Source organism: Lepisosteus oculatus, chromosome 4 (assembly GCF_040954835.1).
Source record: "Lepisosteus oculatus isolate fLepOcu1 chromosome 4, fLepOcu1.hap2, whole genome shotgun sequence".
Taxonomy (NCBI): Eukaryota; Metazoa; Chordata; class Actinopteri; order Semionotiformes; family Lepisosteidae; genus Lepisosteus; species Lepisosteus oculatus.
In genome coordinates, this window is record NC_090699.1 from 59,459,030 (window position 1) to 59,480,633 (window position 21,604).

Consider the following 21,604-nt stretch of genomic DNA (forward strand, 5'->3'; position numbering starts at 1 on the left):
TTGAAGGAAACAAACCGCCCTACTGTTCCAAAAGCAATTGATAAAAATGTAAATTAAACAAGGGACATCTGAGGTTAAAAAAAAAGGAAAATAGTGAAAAAATGACTGCATCAAATTTCCAATACCTGTCACACACAAAATTGACCAGTCAGACGGAAATCTCTGCCCAGTTACTGTGAAATTAACACCTGCTTGAGCACTTCACATATCTTTTTAAACATGGCCTTTGAATAAATATCCATGGGACCTGAACATATAGGAGAAAAAAAATCCATAGGTTTTACATTCAAGTATCCTGAAATGACTCAATACTGCAGTTTAAAAGTGAACAAATCATGGCTATCTAAATTAACTGTATCAATATACTTAATTATTTTTTAAAAAGTAATAGAAAAACTAGTCATACGTTTTACAATAGTAGCAAAGGTAGTGATAGCAGCAGTAGGAGTAAATGTGACATCAAATTGTTTTTCTTCAATTCCATGATTCTCAAGATGTTTCTGCAGAACAATAAATCAACCTGCTAGCGCTCAGTCTTATTTAAACACAGTAAATTCATTTCTTACAAAGGATTAATATTAGCTTATATAAGTGTATTAGCTTCGGGCTCCACTATAAAACTGAGCAAATTTTGTAATTTTTGGTGATCATATGGTGTATTGACAAGACAGGCCCCTTTTAAAAACTGGAAACTAAACACTGTTGGTTTGTGTTCTTCTTCCTACACCTTTCATATGCAAATGAAATATTTTGTCACAAATAGTCATTTAAGGTGTCAATTAAAATATACCATGTTACAGTTGTCATAAAAAGTACACACTCTGGGGTCGTATTCTTTGATAAATGTATAATGAGTATTTTTATTAATAAACTTAATTAATTAAATTGGATTCCATACTAACTACCCAATTTAGGCCTGGGCCAAAGTGCCTCCTGCTGATTGTAATAATTCTAATTGTTCTTATGTTATTTTACAAAGACAATCGCAATGGAGAACCTTGCGCAAGGCCACAACAACAGTATACCACCTGGGATTTGAACAAACTTCCAGTTACAAGTCCAGAGCTCTCACTAACCACCACATCATACTGCTGCCTAGCTGCTAAGTGTGCCAGTGTTAATGCTACTCACGAATAAGTGCAACAGAAGACAGCAATCTGTTCCAATTTGAAGATTACTCTGTCAGCTGAGCTAGCTGCTTGAGCACCATGTGATCAATAGAAGGTGAGTTCAGACACAATACTTTCATATACCTGAAATACACAACAAAGATGCTAGGCTGAGTTTTAGCTACAACTTTTCTATTTCATCTATAAAATACCTTTTGCAAAATCCATAGTGCCACAATATTCTACTGCCATTCCCTTGGAATTCACTTAAACACATATATAATGTATTTCAAGGATGCAATTACAATACATTCTACGTTCTCTGTAACCTATACATATTTCATTTAGGCCCTGTTTCCAGAACTTTCTCAATTCTTGAAAAAGTAGTGTAAGTCACTATAGTTGTTTTTTTACTTTTATAGTTTCATATTTATTGTACCTTTTGACCATAAGCCTTATTTCTTGCTTTTGTGTAATAAATGTAAGATGTACTCATGTACTGAACAGTATGGATGCTTCCTTTCATAGAGAAAAAACTCAAAGCTCTGTTTGCTGTACAATGATATTTGCAAGCGGCAAGACTTAAAATTTCCACCAGGCCAGAAACTCATAGAGTGCACTGAGGCCAAAAGTAGAGACCAGAAGTCATAGAGTACCTACTAGTGAGACTGAAGTCCCAACAAACCATAAAGATTACCACATATTCACACACTCACAGGCTGTGAACCTTTAACTTAGTAAATATCTTTATGAGTTTGATATACTTATTTTTTTATTTTAAAAGGACTGAAAATTACATTTGTAGCTGCCACAAAAGCTAACGAGCGTGTGCAAACTCTTATCCATGACAATCAAGTTGTCAGTTATAACAGGCTTCCTCTTTGGCCAGGAAGGAATCTCTCTGGGATAGTGTTTTGGCAGAGCAGGAAGCCCTGTGGGGGAAGTGGATAGGGTGACCACATTAAGCCCAGTTCTGATTAGGCTAGGGTGTCCTAGGGAAATTCCTTCAGGCAGTCACATTTTGTTGGAATAGAGCCTGACTTTTACTCCTACTGACTTTACATCACCTGTAATTGTTACATCACCAGAATCTAGGAAGAAAACAAAAATTAGGAAGAAAAACTGGGCACTTAATTAACTTATATTTGATTTGGACCACAGTTACTCACTGTCCAGTGCCCTTGATATTTAAAGCCTAAATATCAGTTTTGTTTCCTTGATGGCAAAGGTCTTCATCTGAAAGCGACAGAGAACAAAGATATACCACGAAAGCAGAAAACCTATTTAATACTTAAAAATGCATGAGCAACTTCAAACACACTTTGAAAGGTTGCTTTCTTAAACAATTACTTAAGCCTTTGCCTTTGCTTTAATCGTGGACCTTAAAGCCTGGAGTTAGATTTTCACACAGAAATCTGTCAAATTCAATTCTCAGCTGTTGCAAAGTTTGACTATAAAAATCACTGTCCCTGATATGACAGGTGCTCTTATGGGCTCATCAAATATTACTTAGATGTCACCAGACATTCTCATAAATAAGTGCCTCAGGTCCCCTCCATGACAAATATGTTGCCTTTAAACTGACATTTTTTGTGTTCTCCTAATCCACTTAAAAGTATTAATAGTAAATCTAAATCATAGAGAAATTATCCCAGTGACTGCTGAAGATGTAATTGGAAAAAATATGGTGAATGTGTACATAAAGAGGGTAAATAAAGGCAGATGGTGCATCATTATCATGTGAGTTTGAGCACAGAGGCAGAGAGTAGATTAAGTTGATGGTTATAGCAGTTCTTGATACCACAGGAAGAAAGCCTGTAAGTGAAATAAACTCTCAGGGGTGTCCCAAAGTGCTATTTCACATCAGGTCTAAGACAGCATCCAAAGTTTGATTCCCAAACGTTGACTGCAGTTTACCAGAGTGAATATCAGAAGTCTCCAACCTACAAAATCCCACAGCCATAGATACCATATTTGGTATTTGCAAATTGTAGTGAATGCAAAGTTTTGCAATCGCCCAGCCATTTTGTGGATCATGAATCATAAATAATATTTGAGACATGCAGCTACAGTAGTTATTATGAGTTGCTAGGATCCAGAAATGAAGAATTCTCTATCGTTAATAGAAAAGGTTTTCAGACCTTCCTGAAGCCTCTTTTATGATAGTCATTTAGAGCATGAGCTATTTGTTACTGTTGGTAATTAGTGCCTGATTACTGTTTGTAATTAAAACAAAACATTAACCCTTATCCAACATAATGGAACATCATAACTATGCCATTGCCACACTTCACTGTAAAAGCTGACCTGTCACTAGCAGGTTCTAATACTGACTTCCAAGGAAGTATTAAGTATTAAGTATTACTAGCACAAGGGGTGCTAGTAATTGCGAGTACTGATGTGATGTTCAGTGATAATGTTCAGAATTAGCATCTGATGCATATTAGAATATAAAGACTTTTTTCCAATGACACCAAATGATTTAGCTCAAATAAATCTTTAATCATTTATCGATAATATTTTAAAAGAAGTGGATATCATGAGCGGAACTTTCCTAACAGCAGCACCTGAACCTGAAATGGTCAACCTCACTAATGACATCTTTACACCTATAAAACAGAAAGCCAGTACTGATCTAATTTTTGTGAAAAATCAAGACAGAGCAGGGAAAAGTGTCAGAGTACTGTTAGGGGACTGTAAACATAACATGGTATTCTTTGAATTATATTTTGAAACTGTACAGGCAGAACCTAAAAATAAAATATAACGATTTATGAAAAGTACAGTACGATGGCATGAAGTTTTATGATAAGTACAATGAGATAGAGTAGTTATATAAGAACAAAGTAAAAAATTGCAGCTTTTTTGTTTGCTTCCAGTGAGGTTTGATGAGATACTCGGATCATTTTGTTGTGAGAAACGAAATGTTATCAGCATCATCAACATGGCTGGGTAGCTTGGAATCAGTAGCGAATGTTCAAGAACATTTCAAAGGTATTCTCCTTATGGCACCAAAGTGAATTCCCCCTAAAGTGAGTCAAGGCTTAGAAAATCGTGGCCCAATTGGTTTATGAAAAACAGGTGTTTAAGATGACCGCATTTTCATCTAGGAGAGAAGCAACTCAAAAGCAAACAATGTTAGGATTTACACTTAAGGGCAGGCTTCAATTCAAGATATATTTGAAACCTTACAATTACCTACTAAGACTTAATTTAGAATGCTGTGTAGAACTGTGTTTACTCTATTACAATATAAAAATTCCTCTGGAATATGTAGAGATAAAAATATCAGATACACTCCTGGGCTTAAAGGAATGTCCTTCGCTGACCGTATTTAGTCAGGGACAGAGACTATAAAGGGACCTAATTCAAGCATACAAAATCCTCAAAGGTATTAGTTCTGGACTTCTTAAGAATCAACAGTGAAACAAAAAATGGAGAACAGCTTTAGGGAACTATGTTTAAAACTGAGACAACATTTTACACAGGGAGCTGTGGGAATCTGGAAAGAGTGATACTGTACAGTACATCCACGTTGATTCTCTAGTTGATTCTCTTATTTATTTTTCAAATAGAGACACAGGTGGCTGAGATCCTCACATCACTTAAATACTAGCATCCAAACAGGCTGGGTGGGCCAAATTGCCATCTTTCATTTGTAACCTTAATGTTATCTTATAAGTAATGAACAAATGAAAATTTTACTTTATTAAATACTGAAATGACAGCAACTCAGGTAAAGGCTGCCTTATGCTATTTACTACTTCTTCTTTAATACTATCAAAACACTGATCTATGCCCCATAAGACAGTTTGTTTTAAGCACTGTAAAAATATGCTTAAAATTGATCATATTTACACTTTAGTCTTATCTTTATAGCATAGGCGTCTGAACAAAGGGACATTTATGCAAGCTGAATTAATTGAGCTGCAGGTTTAATATGTAGAGTGTTTGACACTGGGGCACATGAGAGCAAGGCAAATAAATACTGCAGTGGGTATGGTAGCCTCTCTTCTAAAACAGGGTCCACAAAAGGCATACTTTCTGATCTCCTTCATGTCTTTGAAGCAGTCAAGCTGAAAAAGGCAGTACCAGAGAGACCTCTCTCAAAATGGAGCACCTGTCAAAAGAGGTTTTAAAAGCAAAAAAACCTAGGGTAAAAGCTCATCTTTCCCCTCAAGCCTTCATCAAAATTGAAAAATAAAATCTGATTCCCTGAGGAAAATTGTACCTTCTTACCATTGTCTCATGCTTTTGTAGGTCATTTTCAGGAACAGTCTTGTTCATGAAAGTGACAGACACACCCAGGTTAACACTAATGCTTTGCATACTGTGAAACAATTTTGCTTCACAACACAGTTAAATGCCTGTTTTTTCTTTCATCAACTCCTCAGATATGTATTATTGATCCAAAAGATTTTTCCTTCTTTGTGGAATTATCCCCAATACAAACTTCTTCAATCTCTAAAAATGAACGGTTGAGATCCTTGATAGGAAAAAAAAAATATTTTGATTCAATGTGCCTATGATGAGTGTGCCTGAAATCCCTGGCTTATTTCTGTGTTTTCAGAAAACACATTTACATTCACAAATCTCATTAAAATGAATACAGAACCGTATCCAGATTTACAATCATGACGTTGCCCATTTCTTCACCTTATTTCTGTGATTTTTAAGGACACTATATCAAGGGACTGAATAGATCTTTTCTTTTAAATGCCGTTTCTTTCACTACAATTAAATAAGGTACAGTGGCTACAGCATATATCTGTTATGCTGTTAAGTATGTTAAAACGGAAAGAAGAAAAAAGGGATACAAATCAATTCACAATGGATAATGGTGAAGACTGCCTTTACACGCTATCCTTAATTAATAATAAAGCAAAGGGTCTGTCCGGCTGCCGTAATCTTTGTGCTGTAGAAATGAAATTGTGTCTTCATGTTTCTGCATTCATCTGCTATGACAAAGGCAAGCAAACTGGAAGCACAGTGAGCTCCCTTGACACTACTGACCTGTTAGCCAGTGCATTTCAGACACTTCTTACCAGCTGGTGGCGTGCCAGCACTCCCAGGGGTCTTAAGCCTCCATCGTTGCTATCGTATTCCCCCCACCCCACCCCCTTCTCCTGGATCACTGGCTGAATTCCATAAAGGAAGTGAACATGGTTGTGTTCCAAGGAAAAGAATTGGAGCAGAAGGGCGAAAACTCATTTGATCTTGATTTTCAGCATGAATACAGACCGTGAAAGCAGGGCATCACAATCCTTCTGGCTTTTGGGGTTTTAAATATAATATGCTTAAAAAGCTACCACTGGTAGTCGAGCATTCATTGAGATGCCACTTTCTGATCCTTCAAAATAGGGTCTTCCTATGTAGTGCAGAATATGAAGGAAGTTTTCTTTCCTAGTGCAGAATTTGAAAGCTGTGTTGTTTACCCACTAATGATGAAGATGTCCTGGGTTTAGACCATTGTGAAACAGATTAGTTTTACCCTTCTGATCTTTTCTTGCAAAAGTAACTCTGCTCAGTACAAGAGAAACTGCAGGTTCAGACATTTGGTGTGTGTGTGCTTGGGTGATGTAAAGCCAGTGATGTAAAGCTACCATCTGTGGGATTAGGGCTGATCACCTCCAAGACTGAATTCTCCCTAAATGGCTCCAGTTCAAAGTCACTCTGATATTGCTTTGAAGGAACCATCAGATCACAATGTTCTAGTCTCTTTAAATTTTATAAAGGTACTATTACAAAATGTAGCAAAGTTTTATTTTTGTGGTGTGTAAGCAAACAGTTTCTACAGAGGTTTAAATAGAACAGTAGCCGCAAGTTATGAGCAGTTTTTTTCCCAAGTGAAGGTCATTTTAGAGAATCTTGTCATTTTCACAGAAACATGGCAAAGGATAACATCTAAAGCTGCTCATAAAACCAAGGACACTATTCTCATAACTAACGCCGCCCATATTTTGAGAGCCTTTGAGGAATGCTGAAAAGAAGTTATTACAATATGCTCCAAGGAAGCAAGGAATAGATGTATTTAAAAAGCATTAAACTGTTTTCTGTCATTCTTCAAATTCCTAACTTTTAGGTCCTCTAATCAGCTTAAATGGATTTCAAATGACTTCTGTAAAATCCTGTTTTGTCACAAGTCTTAAATCTTTTTCCATCTTAAGAACATTACAGAAGCAGGTCTTGTACTGACTCCAAATCGTAGTAAATTGCTCAGTCAGGCATTTGGCAGCTCAAGATTTGTCTGCTGCAGTTCTGATATTGCTGCATCCTCTCTGGACTAACTTCAGCTGATCCACAGAGCTACAGCAGCTCTTCTTCAGCACATCACATCTGTTCCCCAACAACTGAGGCACATAAAATGCACCAAAATTAAATGACAACTAAGGCTATTAAAAAAACGTACAATTCTCATACACAGGTGGGTGGGTTAGCTTTGCTCTCAGGGATCACTGCTGAAACTAAAAGAATTAAAAATGATACAGTATAATACAAATTCATTTTCATATACTGTATTACCCACCTTGCTGAAGTATTTCAGAGTGATGCAGAGAATTAAAGAATTGATGCAGTTCTTGTGCAGCTAACACTCCAGTTACAAACACTGCTTTCCTGGTCTGTGCTTTCACGAATAAAAAAGAAGGTTGTTAGTATATTATCATCAGATAAACTCATACAGGTGGTAACTCCATTGCCTCTTCCTGCAAACCTATTAACTAAAATTGGACTCTGGCTTGATGATTTCTAGGTTAAAATGCTTTTAATGCAGATTGGTTAATTTTATCATCTACCTACTCCATTTGGAATCGCCAGTTGTTTTTGGACGGAACTCTCCAGCAGCAGCTCCTGTTAGAGACGCTCACACCTCAGGTTCAGCCCACAGCCACACGGTTAGAGCAGAATATCACTCGCTTGTGGTATTACAAAACTACCAAGGCCCAGTGTCACGGTCGTCATCCCTCCTCTAGAGGGCACTCCTACCTTTCCCGTTTGTTCTCAGTTTAATTGGTGTCAGCTGTGTTTCATTCCCTTTCCCTTAAGTCCGGTGTCTCCGTAGTTTTGGGCTCAGCTTTGGAAGACGGATGCCGGAAAGCTCGCCTGTCACAGGGTATCAGGAGTAGCCCGAGAGCATAGGCTTTATCACGGCACCCTGACCTCTGAGTCTGGGGCATTCGTGTTCCTGGTCCCAGTTCCCTGTTGCTGTTTTCAATCGTTTACGTCTACTTGAATGGATCTCCTGGCATCTGAATATTGGACTGTGCTCTAACTACCCGCATTGGCCTCAATTCTCCTGCACTCCTCCCATGCACCAGATCACCTCAGTCACTGCCCCCTGTCTGTCATCCCGACCTTATTTCGCTGTGTCTTCCCTGACGTCTTTCTCCAGACACTTCCAGATTATACCCTCACGCATAGGGTCTTTAACAACGCGTTTCACGGGAGTCTGACCCGGCTCTTGTGACACCCAGCAAGAGGCACCATTTGGCCATGGGGCAACTAAACCCAACCCTACCCCAAGGGCTCTCTTTAACAGCACTCTGACACTTTTGGAATCTCGGCCACAGTCCGCTCCTGATACAGCCCAGACTCAACAATGAATCAGAGCTCAACCTATTGAATGTCTTTACTGGTTGAACCACATGGCAGCTCAACCAACTTTTTCATAAGCTGTCCAGGCTGGAACAGTCAGCATACCAAATTACTCAAAAAAGATTAAAAAAATGTAATATAGGACATAATACTAAAGGTTAAATAAAAGGACATTTACTTGTTACTATTTCTGTAACAGTTTCTGAAGGTCTAGAAATTAGCCATGCTTATTTACCTGTCAACTTTACATTAATCCACCTACAACTGTGGACATTTTCAATTTCCCAAATCTTGTTAGCCGAAAACGCTCTTGCTTACACTGATACTATTATTACCTGCTCAGCAATATATGTGCTATATATAAAAATATTCTCACCACATACTGTAGGTTAGAATTACACCTATCTTGTAAAATATTATTAGATAAACTTTATACATTTTATAAATGTATCCTTCTCTGAGACTAGGTAGTCAAGCAAAAAGCTCAGAAAAAAAAATATACTTTGATTATCCTAAGGAGCAAGTTGTCAGCTCATACTCTGTATAAACAAGTAAAATTTAAATCAAAGCATATCACAAGAAAATTGCCACTCACTTCATGTTTTCACATTCCTTCCTACAGTAGGTCTGACATTTCCATAAGGCATTATGATTTTGGAGCCAATTAATTTCCACTGACAGAGGTCACTAACCTACATTGTGGTTTGAGCAAAATTATATTAAAAAGCCACACAGTTCGTTTATTAACATAAAAATCAACTGGTCATTTTTTCTTATTCACTTCTTATTGCTTTCCTTTTCTGCCAGCATATGTAGTCTTCCTTGTTCATGCAGTCATCCAAATGTTATTTTATTTAGCTGAGCAAGATTTACATTTATAATTGGTAAATTTATATTTTTACTCATCCTATAATGGAAGATACTGACTTATAAAGAGACACTGCAATGTGACTAGATAGATGTTCTATTTGATCTTGTACAGCTATCCAAATTAGACGGTTCCTAACTACTGCAAGCACAAGGATGCCATAGAGTCTTTAACATAAGATGAAAGTCAAGAAGTAAGTCTTAAAAGACTCTTTAAATATGTCGAAATTAAAAGAGCATAAAGAAAAAAATTGAATTAACCAGTCTACATGTGAGGCTACCTATTTATTTGTTTTTAAATTGTCTATGAGACTTGCTCCTTTTCTATAATTGTTCCAGTGATTCAGGATTTGTTAATTCTAAAAAATAGTGTTTCCTTTTAATTAGAATATGTTGTTAATAGAGAGAGATTAATGTGTTAAACATATACAGGAAAGCTATAAATGTACCATCAGTTAACTGAGATGAAAGGATCTTTTTGGTAGACACTGCCAGTCCAGTACCCTTTTAATGTCAGTTTCTATCTGAACTTTTAAAGTCTCCCTGCAGTGTGCAGAAACATCTATAAAAGTAAAATGGGGTTGTTTATTATTGCGTTTGCAGGTCAGTGCCAATTTCTTTTGGAGTAATTTGTGAGTGCTAGCCTTCTGCAGAAAGTGGTAAACCATTTCAGTTCAAAATATTTGAAACTATTTTGCTGTCAACGAGTAATGTATTTCAAATGTGTGTACGATGGCTATATTTGGAAACAGATATTTTCAGAAAACAATACTTTCAGTTTGGTTATAACACTTGTGTTGTTGACACGCATTTCAGATTTCATCGTTTCTCTTTACCTATTTGATATTTGTTGTGAATCAAATTTACACATTATGTCCCCAGAAATTTACCAGAAGCGTAAAAGGTTTGATCATCTTTCAAACAGGTTAGTCACATAATTCAAAGATCATTGTTGTAAACCTCCAATTTTCCCCAGCCTTATTTTTACAGACAAAGCAGAACATCATGGCTCATGAAGATATACCATCATCTCTTTCTGTTGTCCTCATCTCAGTGAACCAAAAGCTAACAAACCAAACTCCAGCCAGAGCTCAGATGGATTTTCATGTAGGAGCATTGATGTAGATTTTTGTTTCTCTTTTTATATTTTCACCTACTTTTTCCTTTTACACTAATCAAACATTTTGTTTCAGGCATACATGAGAATCAATATGAAGGATAAATGATATGTCGCCTTCCTTTTATCTCCAAATTAGGTCCCAGGGAGACAATCTTAAATAAGGCTGCTGAAAACCAATGTCGCACTACTGTATGACTGTAATTGTACCTCCACTATGATTTATACAGTACATTGTTATTCCCTGATGATAGGATAATGCGGAATCTAGTGTTCTTTGTACTCTGTAGCTGGGCCATAGTTAAATACACATTTTGCAGCACATGGAATGATCAGAGGTATCAGTGAGCTCGGTTTCAAACCTTGTTAAGTGTGTGATGAGTAAAACACTGGAACTAAAGGAAGTTAAAAAAAGACTAGTCATAGTGTGACTCTCTAACACTGATTCTTAGCTGTCCATTTTAAAAGCTAATATGCTATTAGAGCAAGACTAGTATAAAGAAAGTAGCTCAGGTGGGTAGCTGCATCAGCATGCGTAGGCTGCAAAGGAACATGTAACAGGTTTATTCCATGCTGAAAACAGAAAGAAAACACAACGTTTCGGCTGTGGAGCCTTCTTCAGGTGCAAGAAAGATAGGGCAGTCCAAAGTTTTTTTCTTCTCTTTTCAGCATGGAATAAACCAATTTCTTGTTCCTTTGTATAAAGCAAAATAAGTTGAAACAGAAGAATGAAATAAAACCAATGTGCAAGTAGAGATTTCTACTAATTATCATTTGAATAACTGCTATTACATTAGTAATATGAGGTAATTATAGTTTCATTGTGTTAAGAATTTTGCTTGGTTAGGACTTCTGCAGAGTTTGATTTTAGCCAATGTAACTGATGGAAAAAAAGCCTTTTGTCAAAAGCTACATCATCTCTCTCCCCACCTTCAAATACGCACAGAGCTGTTTTGTTTTCCTCTAAGAGTATAATTAAATACAAATTTTCAAACTCATACCATAGACAAAATTCCAGGCCGCCTTGTGTCAATAAAAAAAAAACAGGACACTCATTCTCTCACAAAGACGTGACATTTTTTTATTAGGGGAATGTTCTGCAGAGAATCTGCAGAATAAATAAAAGCAATGTGTTCAAGCAAATTACGATGGGAGGGAAATGTTTTTTGCATATATGATAGGTCCAAGCATGACAGGCGTGAGATCTCTATAACTGTAGATAAGAGTACTGAAAGGAGATCCTTAGCTTGAGCTATTTCAGTGCCTCCTTGTTTACTCAGACTGAAAGAGTACTGGTCCTCTATTCCACACTTCTAACAGAAAATTTCTAGTCCCATGTGCTAGACTGTAGTGAATGGAAGGAAGAAACAAAAGCTACAAAAGGTACTGACAAGACTTTTCCTCTGTGCCTCATTACACACCTGAAGAAGGACCATGGCTGAAAAGTTGCTTTGTTCTACTTTCCAGTGTGGAACTTATCCCTTTTACTTGTTCCTCTGCAGCAAACACAATCTGACTCACGTCCCCACTCAAACCTCATTACACATTTATTACCATATGAAGATGAATAAATAAATACGTAATCCCTCTTCTTTGTATGCCCCTTACACTTAACTAAGGCTATGTGTCATAAAAAATTAAATAAGACTGCTCTCCTTGGTTGTGCAAAAAAAATGCAAGATGCCTATGGTAAGAGCTATGGCTCCCTCATCACATTGTGGTAAACCAGCAGAGTATTCGGGTTGTTTTAATGGCAGGCATGTTGCAAAAGTCATTAAAACAGAAGGGTGCAGTGATTCTTTATTGAGGAAGTAAAAACGCCATACCAATCTAGGTTTCTAAGAGCTTACTTACTGCCAGCCCTCCCTCAACAGGATTCCAAAGATTATACAGTCCCACAGAACACATCTATTCAAGAATTCATCTATCCGAGAAGCCCACATGGCATCCCAGTTTTGTTATTTCTACTTTGGTCAAAAGTATGCCCTTTGACTAGCTCTCTGTACCAGCAACATCCAGAAAGCACCATTGTGCTATATTATGTAAAGTAACACCCTCTTGTTCATTTGGGGTGTCTTTATATAGATTTTTTAGTTCACAGTTTTCATTTTGTCTCGACTTTTCCACAATTAACTACAGGGCAATGGAGAAATTCGATAAAAAAATACAATGTATACATTCTAGTAGTTGAGATAACCAAGTCCAGACCCATCTTAGTAGGAGACGTCTGTGTCTGCATACAATTTATCTAAAGAGGACAATATTATTTATACAAGATCGTACCCAGGCTGACAATGCTTGTACACTGCATGCAAAGAGTCTCGGAAAACCACAACACAGTCCTGGCCAATAACTGGATATGAGCCCGAGTGAGCATTTTTTGGTTACACTTGATTGATCCTTGAGAAAACATCCCATTAAACCAAATTCTCCAGATAGTGTGCCAGGGATCTTTTTGGCTAAAATGACACAGACAGGAACTTCTCATCTCCTCCACAAAAGTTATTCACAACTTGTCAGGCAAAGTGCTGCAAAATATAAAGCAATAAACAAGCTTGTATGCAATACTGCGAGATTCCATAATACAGAAAACGTATTTCTCAGCTGGGTGTCAATTTTCTTAGTCTGTACTTTAGTATTGCAGTTATTACATAAAAAGCTTAATATATATATATTTCAAACAAGCTAAGTATAATTTCAGAGGACAAATACTTTACTGCCATACAGTTTTTGTTACACACTTCTTAACTCTATAGCCTAACAAGCCAGCAGAGGATACCTCAAAGCAGAAAAGACAACTTCAGATCAGTCTGCAGCACTGCAGTGCATGTGAAAGTGGGTCTTATGGATAACATTTTCCAGGTTGCAGCAAAATAAAATGACTCCTCCCTCACAGATGTTTAATATGTGCAGATTTTTTTTTTTACAAAATGTTCAGGCCAGCAAAAGTGATAAAGGATTTCATCATCTTCCCTTCATTCAAGTTAACAGGTCAGATGTAATACTACAACAGTGCACATAATACTGCGTGCCAATGTGTGCAGATTCCACTGCATTGATAAATATGATAACTGTTTCTGTTAGGGCTCCATTCTAGCAATTCCATGTAAGTGTTACATGACATGTTTTCACCTGCCTAATTGCCCAAAGCAGAGCTCTTATTTCAGACCTACTTAAAAATCAAAACGTGACTATTAAAACTCCCCCAGGACACAGTTTTTTTATTAATACCATGGTAATTACCTTTTTTCAATGTTTATAATATATGTATGGTGTGATCCCTATGTTCAGAACCTCTTTCAGTTAAATAAATAAAAGTGTCCTCTCAATGTGTAAAAATGTAAGCTTTAAAAACTAAAAGCTCTTAAGCTGCCAGCAAATGAAGTTAGTTGTCTGTATCCTCTTGAACTGCAGCACCACAAATATTTAAGGCATGAAGTCAGTTTCATAAGGTGCAGTACGCAAATATCTAATATTTTCCTAAATTTATAAGCAGAGACTACCATTGCATGAATCATAATATCAATATGCATTCCTTCACCTAAGTTAGATCAATATCTGGTCCTAGGGATTCAATTTCATGTCCAATGAACCATTATCCTCAAATTGTCCATAACTCAGATTTCACTGTACATACTGGTGACATTTTTGACCTTCTTTTCAACTACATAGCTTTTAAACTAGTACAACTATTTGTTTTTTACAAGTGTCCCTAATCTTCATTACCTATTGAATAAAAAATACCTTGTTGAAGGCCAATTACTGAATTGAAATTTAGCTGCGCAATCACTTTAAAGTTAATTTTTTTTTTCACTAACAGAAACGAGCTTTTACTTTTCTATCCTAAGAAAAAAATAAAACTTTAAAAGGTCCTGCTGCAGGACAAAATGCTTCTGATAAATTCATCAAAACATAAGCCTGCTTATTCTAATGAAGAGCTTAACATACACTGAAACCAAAAAATGAGTCTTAGGCAGCCAGAACCATTTGATGTTGAACTATAAACAGTAAACAAAGTCCATTTGCCAAAGAAGCTAAAGCCTTCTGTTCTGATAAATGTACCAGAAAGGAACCCTGTGCAAGAACAGTACAGTTGAACACTAGGTGTTCTTCAAAGGCACCAAAGCTATAGACTAGGCAATATCACTCATATTTTCCAAGTATAGCTTTCTACAGGTCCTCCAATACTGTATATGACTCCTCTTTTTAGAATGGTTTTCTACATTCTTAAGTGTTTCCTAGGAAAAAGTCTCGGAACTGATATGGCCTGAGGAAACATATGAGGAATCATATCCGTATTGGACACTTGAGTATGTACTCTTTCCTGTGATTTTATTATTCCAGTTTTAGCTAGAATGGTTATTTAGCAACGTGAACACCAACATTAGCAAAAGCCACATCAGTCAACCAGCAGAACACATGCAGTATGAAAGAACAATTACATGGATTTAGGGAAGCAAAACTACAGTTACACTAAAGCAGTTATAATTTCTATTCACACCCCCAGTCTATGAAATGTTTTGCTGGATAAGATTGCACCTAGGAAACAGAAACTTACTTTCCTGGAGCAGAAATATTGTAGGAATATAATCTTCTAGTGCTGAGGTGAATACAATTGGTCTGTCAGTCTTCAATTTGATCATTGGCAGACACCCAAAACCAGCTGCCAATGGTATAAAAGATCACTGGGTTAGGGCAGACACCTCATGACAGAACGTGTGGCAGTATTAAGGTTACCACCTGCCCACACAATCCTTGGAGACATTAAAACAGGACCCATTTTCAAACCTAGCCTTTGGACCCAGAAACAAAAAAGTAAAACACCTTGAAAAGGCTTTTCATTTTTAAGACTATTCTGTTATGCACTTTCCTCTCTTATTTGCCAGCAATCAGAACCATTGATTACCCACTAAGACAATAAGGGACTGTATGCGAGTTGGAAGAGTGTATGAACTCAAATAAAAGCATCTTTCAAATACTGAAAATTACACATTCAAGACATACAGTATATATAAAAGCATTTCTTCTCTGACTCGTTCATCAACTGCTCAAACAATACATACTGATAATCAATTAATGAAATCCGTCCTATCTTAATGGCACTCACAATGGAGCCATGTGTCAGCCCAATCCTTCAGGGTCTTACGAAAAAATTTATAAGAGCACAGAAACAAATTATGATTTGTTCCTGGTGCATGATTCAGTTATTCTGGGCTTCAGGCATAACAAAGGTTCAGGACAACTGTGTGCCATAGCCTAGCTGATAGATGCCCACTGCAGCACTGACTTCCGAGCTGCAATATCCCTTAATGCCTCACAGAGCCAACCTCCAGCAAACCTGCAGAATCTTGCTTCCATATATTTTAACCATGCTTGTACAAATTACCAAGAGCAGAGAATCATTTATATACAATATTCAGCATTTACAGCATGTACAGCCAGGTATCCAGGTGGAGATCTGTTCACTTCTGACCTACTGACTCATGGGCACAACGGAAATGGAATGTGTAAAGAGCTGAACACGAAAGAAAAGAAATTAAATATGTTATTCTTACCAGTACCTGTTGCTCATATTTTTCTAAAACTTAAGAATAACGCTGTACTGTAGTAAAATTATACTCAAGAAATTTGCTGAACACGTTATGCAGTTTCTTTTTTAATCTCCATTATACAAAGTGCTTTGTTTCTTGTTATTTCTACAACCAGGCACAATGTCATGTTGCAACAGTACTTAGCATGCAAGCCATCATAGCATTTTGGCACTCAGGTTTATTTCATTTGATCCTGTAACAATGAGGAGCTGTCACAATCCGGCAATAGGAAGAAACGTGTTGGAATGTTTTTAAGAAGCCCTGGCCCGCCCAAACACAGTCACAGTGTAACCCAGACAGTCAGAGTTTATAATAGCTTAGTCACAATTAGCATGGTATCTTTGCAAGAACAAGCAGCATGAAAGATTCAAGGTTGAATATAGTTAACAGAATGAGCATAAAATTGCATGGTGGATGCCAATCACAGAAAGGTGAACTACAGTTACATGACAGAGCATGTTCAAAATAAAATACCAACATATTCCTATTAAAATAAACAGGTACATTTTATGTTCATTAGATTTAGATTTGACTACGGTCGTTTATGCCTTGCATCATTAAACGAGCCCATTCCCTCATTTTCATAACGAAGATTTTAAGAATTCCGAGGTGCGAATGCCAAATGATAACGTTTGATAAAATAAAAAATTCGCGATTGAAAAATGTAATTGCTAACTGTTTTTAATTTTACCAGTAGCACCATCGATGGCAGTTGTGTACAGGACTTCCGAAGTACGATCATCTCAGCCGCAGTGCTGGTTTTTAAAAATCATTCTATTTATAATAATAAAATCTCAGCTGTGTATACTTGTGTTTAGTGTGTAGTGGGTAAGGCTGAGAATAGCCTAAAAGGAAGCATGTATAAAACTGGAACGATACGCTATCAAGAGCTTGTATGACAAGGAGCAACACAGATTTCAATTTCATGCTTTTCATAGTTAACAGGCATGTAACATATTCTAAGCGTCCGCAAGGAATTATAAATAGAAAATCCAACATTCGTGTATTACTGTACCTACATTACACTGTAAACAGCCACCACCGATGCTGACCAAAATCCCAGATAACATTGCCAGTTTGGGAAAAATGTCCAAATTGACTGGATTAATGTTTCAAATGTATACATTTGAGAAGTATCATCCGCTACACATTTTCCAGAATACAAGTTCAGAGGGATACAGTATATGCTTTGTAGCGAATGACAATTACAGACGGCACGGTGTTTTAATGGTGTGTATTGGCGTACTTTTATAAAGCTGTTCTGGCACACGTCTAAAAAGATGAGTTGCAGAAATAAATGCACTCAACTTTTGAAAAATATTATTGCAATTAGAAAGCTGATGTTTTACTATTACCTATTTAGACAAAATTATTATTACAGTAACATTTAAAATATATATGGACAACCGCACGGAATTATTCTGCGGATATATAATATTTTTATAACAGATGCGGGCGATAATATTTCATAGCATCAATGAAACCCTCGTAATTAAGATTAAACTTTCTCATTTTAACATGTCGTTTATTCAAGACATTATAAAGGGATCGGTACATTTTAAATGGAGATTTACAGTATTTTCAAATGTAACGTACTGTATATCTTAGTTCTCAATGTACTTGATGTGTTCAACGATACCGGTTGAATATTTAGATGAAAATAAACGAAATAATACGATAAAGTTACTTACCTGCTATGAAGATGAAAACAAGGTGAGACCCGTGCATGACTGCGGTTTTAATCTGTTAGTGTGAAGAAGTCCTGGGAATTACTTTAAGTTTATTATACGAAGCTGTTCTCAGGGCACCTTGCTGCAAATCTGCCCATGGCGTGCACCTTAACTTCAGGGTATGGACGTCTCGTCTAATGCAATGCAGACTTGAGAGACGAGACACAATTTGAACTTTTGAGGCACTGGCTCACGTATCTGCAAATCCACCCTGGGCACCTTTCCACCGTCAAAATATGTCACCATCAGAACCTGTGCCAGCATGCGTCCGAAACAAATGCAAAGCACAACAGTTTGATTAGGCTAATACTGACGAAGGGAGATGGGGAAACTATGCTGTGGCATTGTCTGGTGGGTTTCTCCAAGGGAATAAATGAATGCAGTGCAAGGCAGAGCCTTTGCGTACACCGTTTAAGCAACGCAAAGTTGCATGTCGCAGCTATTGTAATGTATCCCCGCTCAGTCTCGTAGTTCTCCCAGGATCGGTAAGATGCTGAATTAAATTCTATGGTTGCGCAGTGTCTGCGGGTTCCCTGCTGCAAAAGCTCCGACACTCTCTGGGTCCTAAACACGGATTGGTTCGGAAAATGTCAAACCTCTTTATGGTTTCTGCTTTCTATCCATGCTTCCTTAATAAGAGTACGGACTGCAAAACATGGTGGTCACCCAGTAAGCTGGATGTGTATGTTAATATTCCGTTCTTTATGTAAACAGACCTTAGCCTTGCACGCATAAGTACTATTTCTAGCCACACTTGACGTGTACTTTCATCAGACGCTTACAATTGGCCATTTTTTCAATGTTGTGGACTCAATACCGTAAGGATTATCGCCACTCCTGCAGCAGATAGTGTAGGTATTTTGTAGATCATCGATTTCCTATAGAACTGGAAATGTTTACCAGCGATGAGCTGCATGAGATTTAGGAAAAGATTCATTTTACAGATCTTTTGGAACAGAAACCTTCAGTCGTAAAAGACAAGGGGTTCCTTTAGTCGAGTAAGTGTTCAGTCTTTCCAATGAAATGCACTGGACGGGAACTGTCCAGGATCCGGCCTACAAACCTGTATTACAGTAAATAATTATTTCATTAGAGCAGAGGCAATCAATCCTTCTTCTCCAGTGCTGATTTCCTGTTTTAGGCATAGTCCTAAATTACTCAGCATCTGCTGGTTTGTTTTTATTCTAGTTGAACTCTCAATCACTGGTGCTCATAACAGATCTGCTTGCTTGTTTTCACTTTGTACTCTGTACTCAGTCCTTGGTGTTAGAAGTGTAAAATACACCATTTCCAGCATACAGTTCTATAAGCACTCTCCTCATCTATCTAATTAAAATTTGCTCTCTTATTTCTAAAAGACCCATGACAGGTGGCAAGTTTAAGAAGAACAGACACTGACAGGAACAAGTGTGTGACACTCCCACCATGAATCAGTGTTTCTTACTGCTTAAACCCAACTGTTTGCATTTCAGCTAACACACAAGAATGGGGACTGGGGACTCTGTTCACTTGTGTTCTCCCACTAGAATATTAATCAGAAATACATTCATTTTAGACATTAAACATAGGTGATTAAGATGTGTACAACAATTAAATTACTGTAAGTACATTGCAGTGTTTTTTTCTGAGCATTTGTTTTACCTTGACACTATAGAGTTCTCATCTTGCAAAGCTTCATCCTCTGAATAACAAGTTGAAAACACTTGTGTTTCATGAAAGATCCACCCGAATTTTCTGGTCCACCAGAATGTCTAAAAGCACTTCAGTCACGTCTTCCAGTCGGACTCCATTCTATCTCGTTTCATTTCAGTTTGTTTGGCAGTCTGTTGTTCTTGCTATTCTCCACACGAACAGAATCATGCAACAAAAACACCAGCCTTGAACATACCTGCAGATGTCTTACCAAGTAATCAGCAGGAAAAAAAAGATTAGTTCTTGTTGCCAAACGAGCAAACTTTAATTATTACATTTCTATTAGGCTGAATGTATGAATCAGTAGTCTTAATTGTAAGGGTGTGCAAGTCTGGCTCGACACAAATCTCATATTCAAACCTTCCAATGCCACAGCAATAGCAGGAAATACGTTCATCAGTGTTCTGATGCAATGAGTCAATTTTCCATTTATTTCTTCCCATCACAGATTTTTATAAGATTTAACTAAAGCAGGATGACATGTTGGAATGAGAGCACAGCTGCTGCACAGCTCCTGAGTCTTGTGTTCATACTTTCTGTGTAGAGTCTGAAATGTTCTCTCCATGTCCTATGGTTGCTTTCTTCAGATGCTCTGGTTTTCTCCCACCTTCTCGTGAAGGAGCTGGGTAGATTAATTAGTGATCGCAAATTGTCTTACAATGCAATGGCACCAGGATTGTAGTCCTGCCTGCCCTGTGCTTCCAGGATAGCCTCTGGGTCAGTGTATACCTTACCAGGAAGGAGCAACTGAGATCAATCTGAGAATGAGTCTATGGATAAAAGTGTTGCTTATTCTACTTTGTCATAAAGGTTCCTTTCAGCCTAGTGGTTTCCAGTCCTGCTCCTGGTGACTCACACACCAAACCCTCAGTTACTCAGTCAAACCCTTCAATGGCTTTAGCTGTTTGCTCCCAGCTCTTAAACGTGTTGGAGTTTTAACCGTGCTTATTTTTTTAAGTGCAGTAAAATCCCAATCCCATGACGAGAAACAAACTGCAAATATTCCAATGAAATAACTGGAATGGAATGAAAACCAGTAGGTGTGGGGGTCACCAGGACTGGGAACCACTGTCCTAGATCCTAACAACTGGTAACAGCCTCAGAAGAGAAAAACTATAACGAACCCACTGCATAAAACCTCAGCTTTTTAGTAGCAATGTCACAGAACTGTATTATCATCATAAACATATGTACTGCTAATGTAAAATAAACAACATACAAGACAGTGTTTTCATGCTATAAAGGAAACTATAAACAGACAGCAGCTGAAAGTGGGTCAGGCCACAAAAAGCTCCAAAATCTCTTTCCAGAATGGTTGACAATTGGTGATGCTATTAGGCATTAGCTGTAGATTCTTCATTATTTAAACTTTTGGGGGGTTGCATGCTGAGCCAATTCAATTATTTAAATCAGATCTTTCTAAATCCATAATACAACAGGGCTGCCATTTTTTGCTGATGCACCAAGAAGCTGCCTCCTGCTACTCCAGGGTGAATTGGGACTGCCTGGCCATTGGCATGCAACCCTACCTGCAGCAGCTTCCAAAGAGGTGTGTCAGCATTCTCTGCCTCTCAACACAGCACAGACAGAGCAGGGCTTTCACAAGGCTAGGAGAAAGCTGCACAGCTTTAATTCTGTTCCAGCAGTACTTAAAGGCAGCAATCTTTCACACACGTCTATGGGGGGGGGGGGATCACATCCTGCCCAGTGAAGCATTGCAAGATTTCCAATAACAGCTGTACAGAAGACAACAGTATTTCGTTTCGGAATCGCAGAAGAGGGCCAAGTTCACTGTGGAAGATAAGTGATTTAAATTACATAGACGACGAAGTGATGCCTGTGGCCTGAGTGAAGGTAATGATCAAAGCCACTTAAATATCCTGTCAATACAAGACTTCTGCTGGA

At 37.6% G+C, this 21,604-nt stretch overlaps 1 protein-coding gene across 1 annotated transcript in view; it reads right to left on the reverse strand.

The window, feature by feature from the left end:
• The window catches only part of podxl2 (podocalyxin-like 2), a 36,558-nt gene extending 17,995 nt beyond the window's left edge, over positions 1-18,563 (reverse strand). The window contains exon 1 of the mRNA XM_015348023.2: positions 17,969-18,563. Coding sequence (XP_015203509.2) covers positions 17,969-18,005 — 37 coding nt within the window. The 5' untranslated portion in view covers positions 18,006-18,563. The remainder of the gene's footprint in view (positions 1-17,968) is intronic.
• Between the last annotated feature and the right edge of the window lie 3,041 nt (positions 18,564-21,604).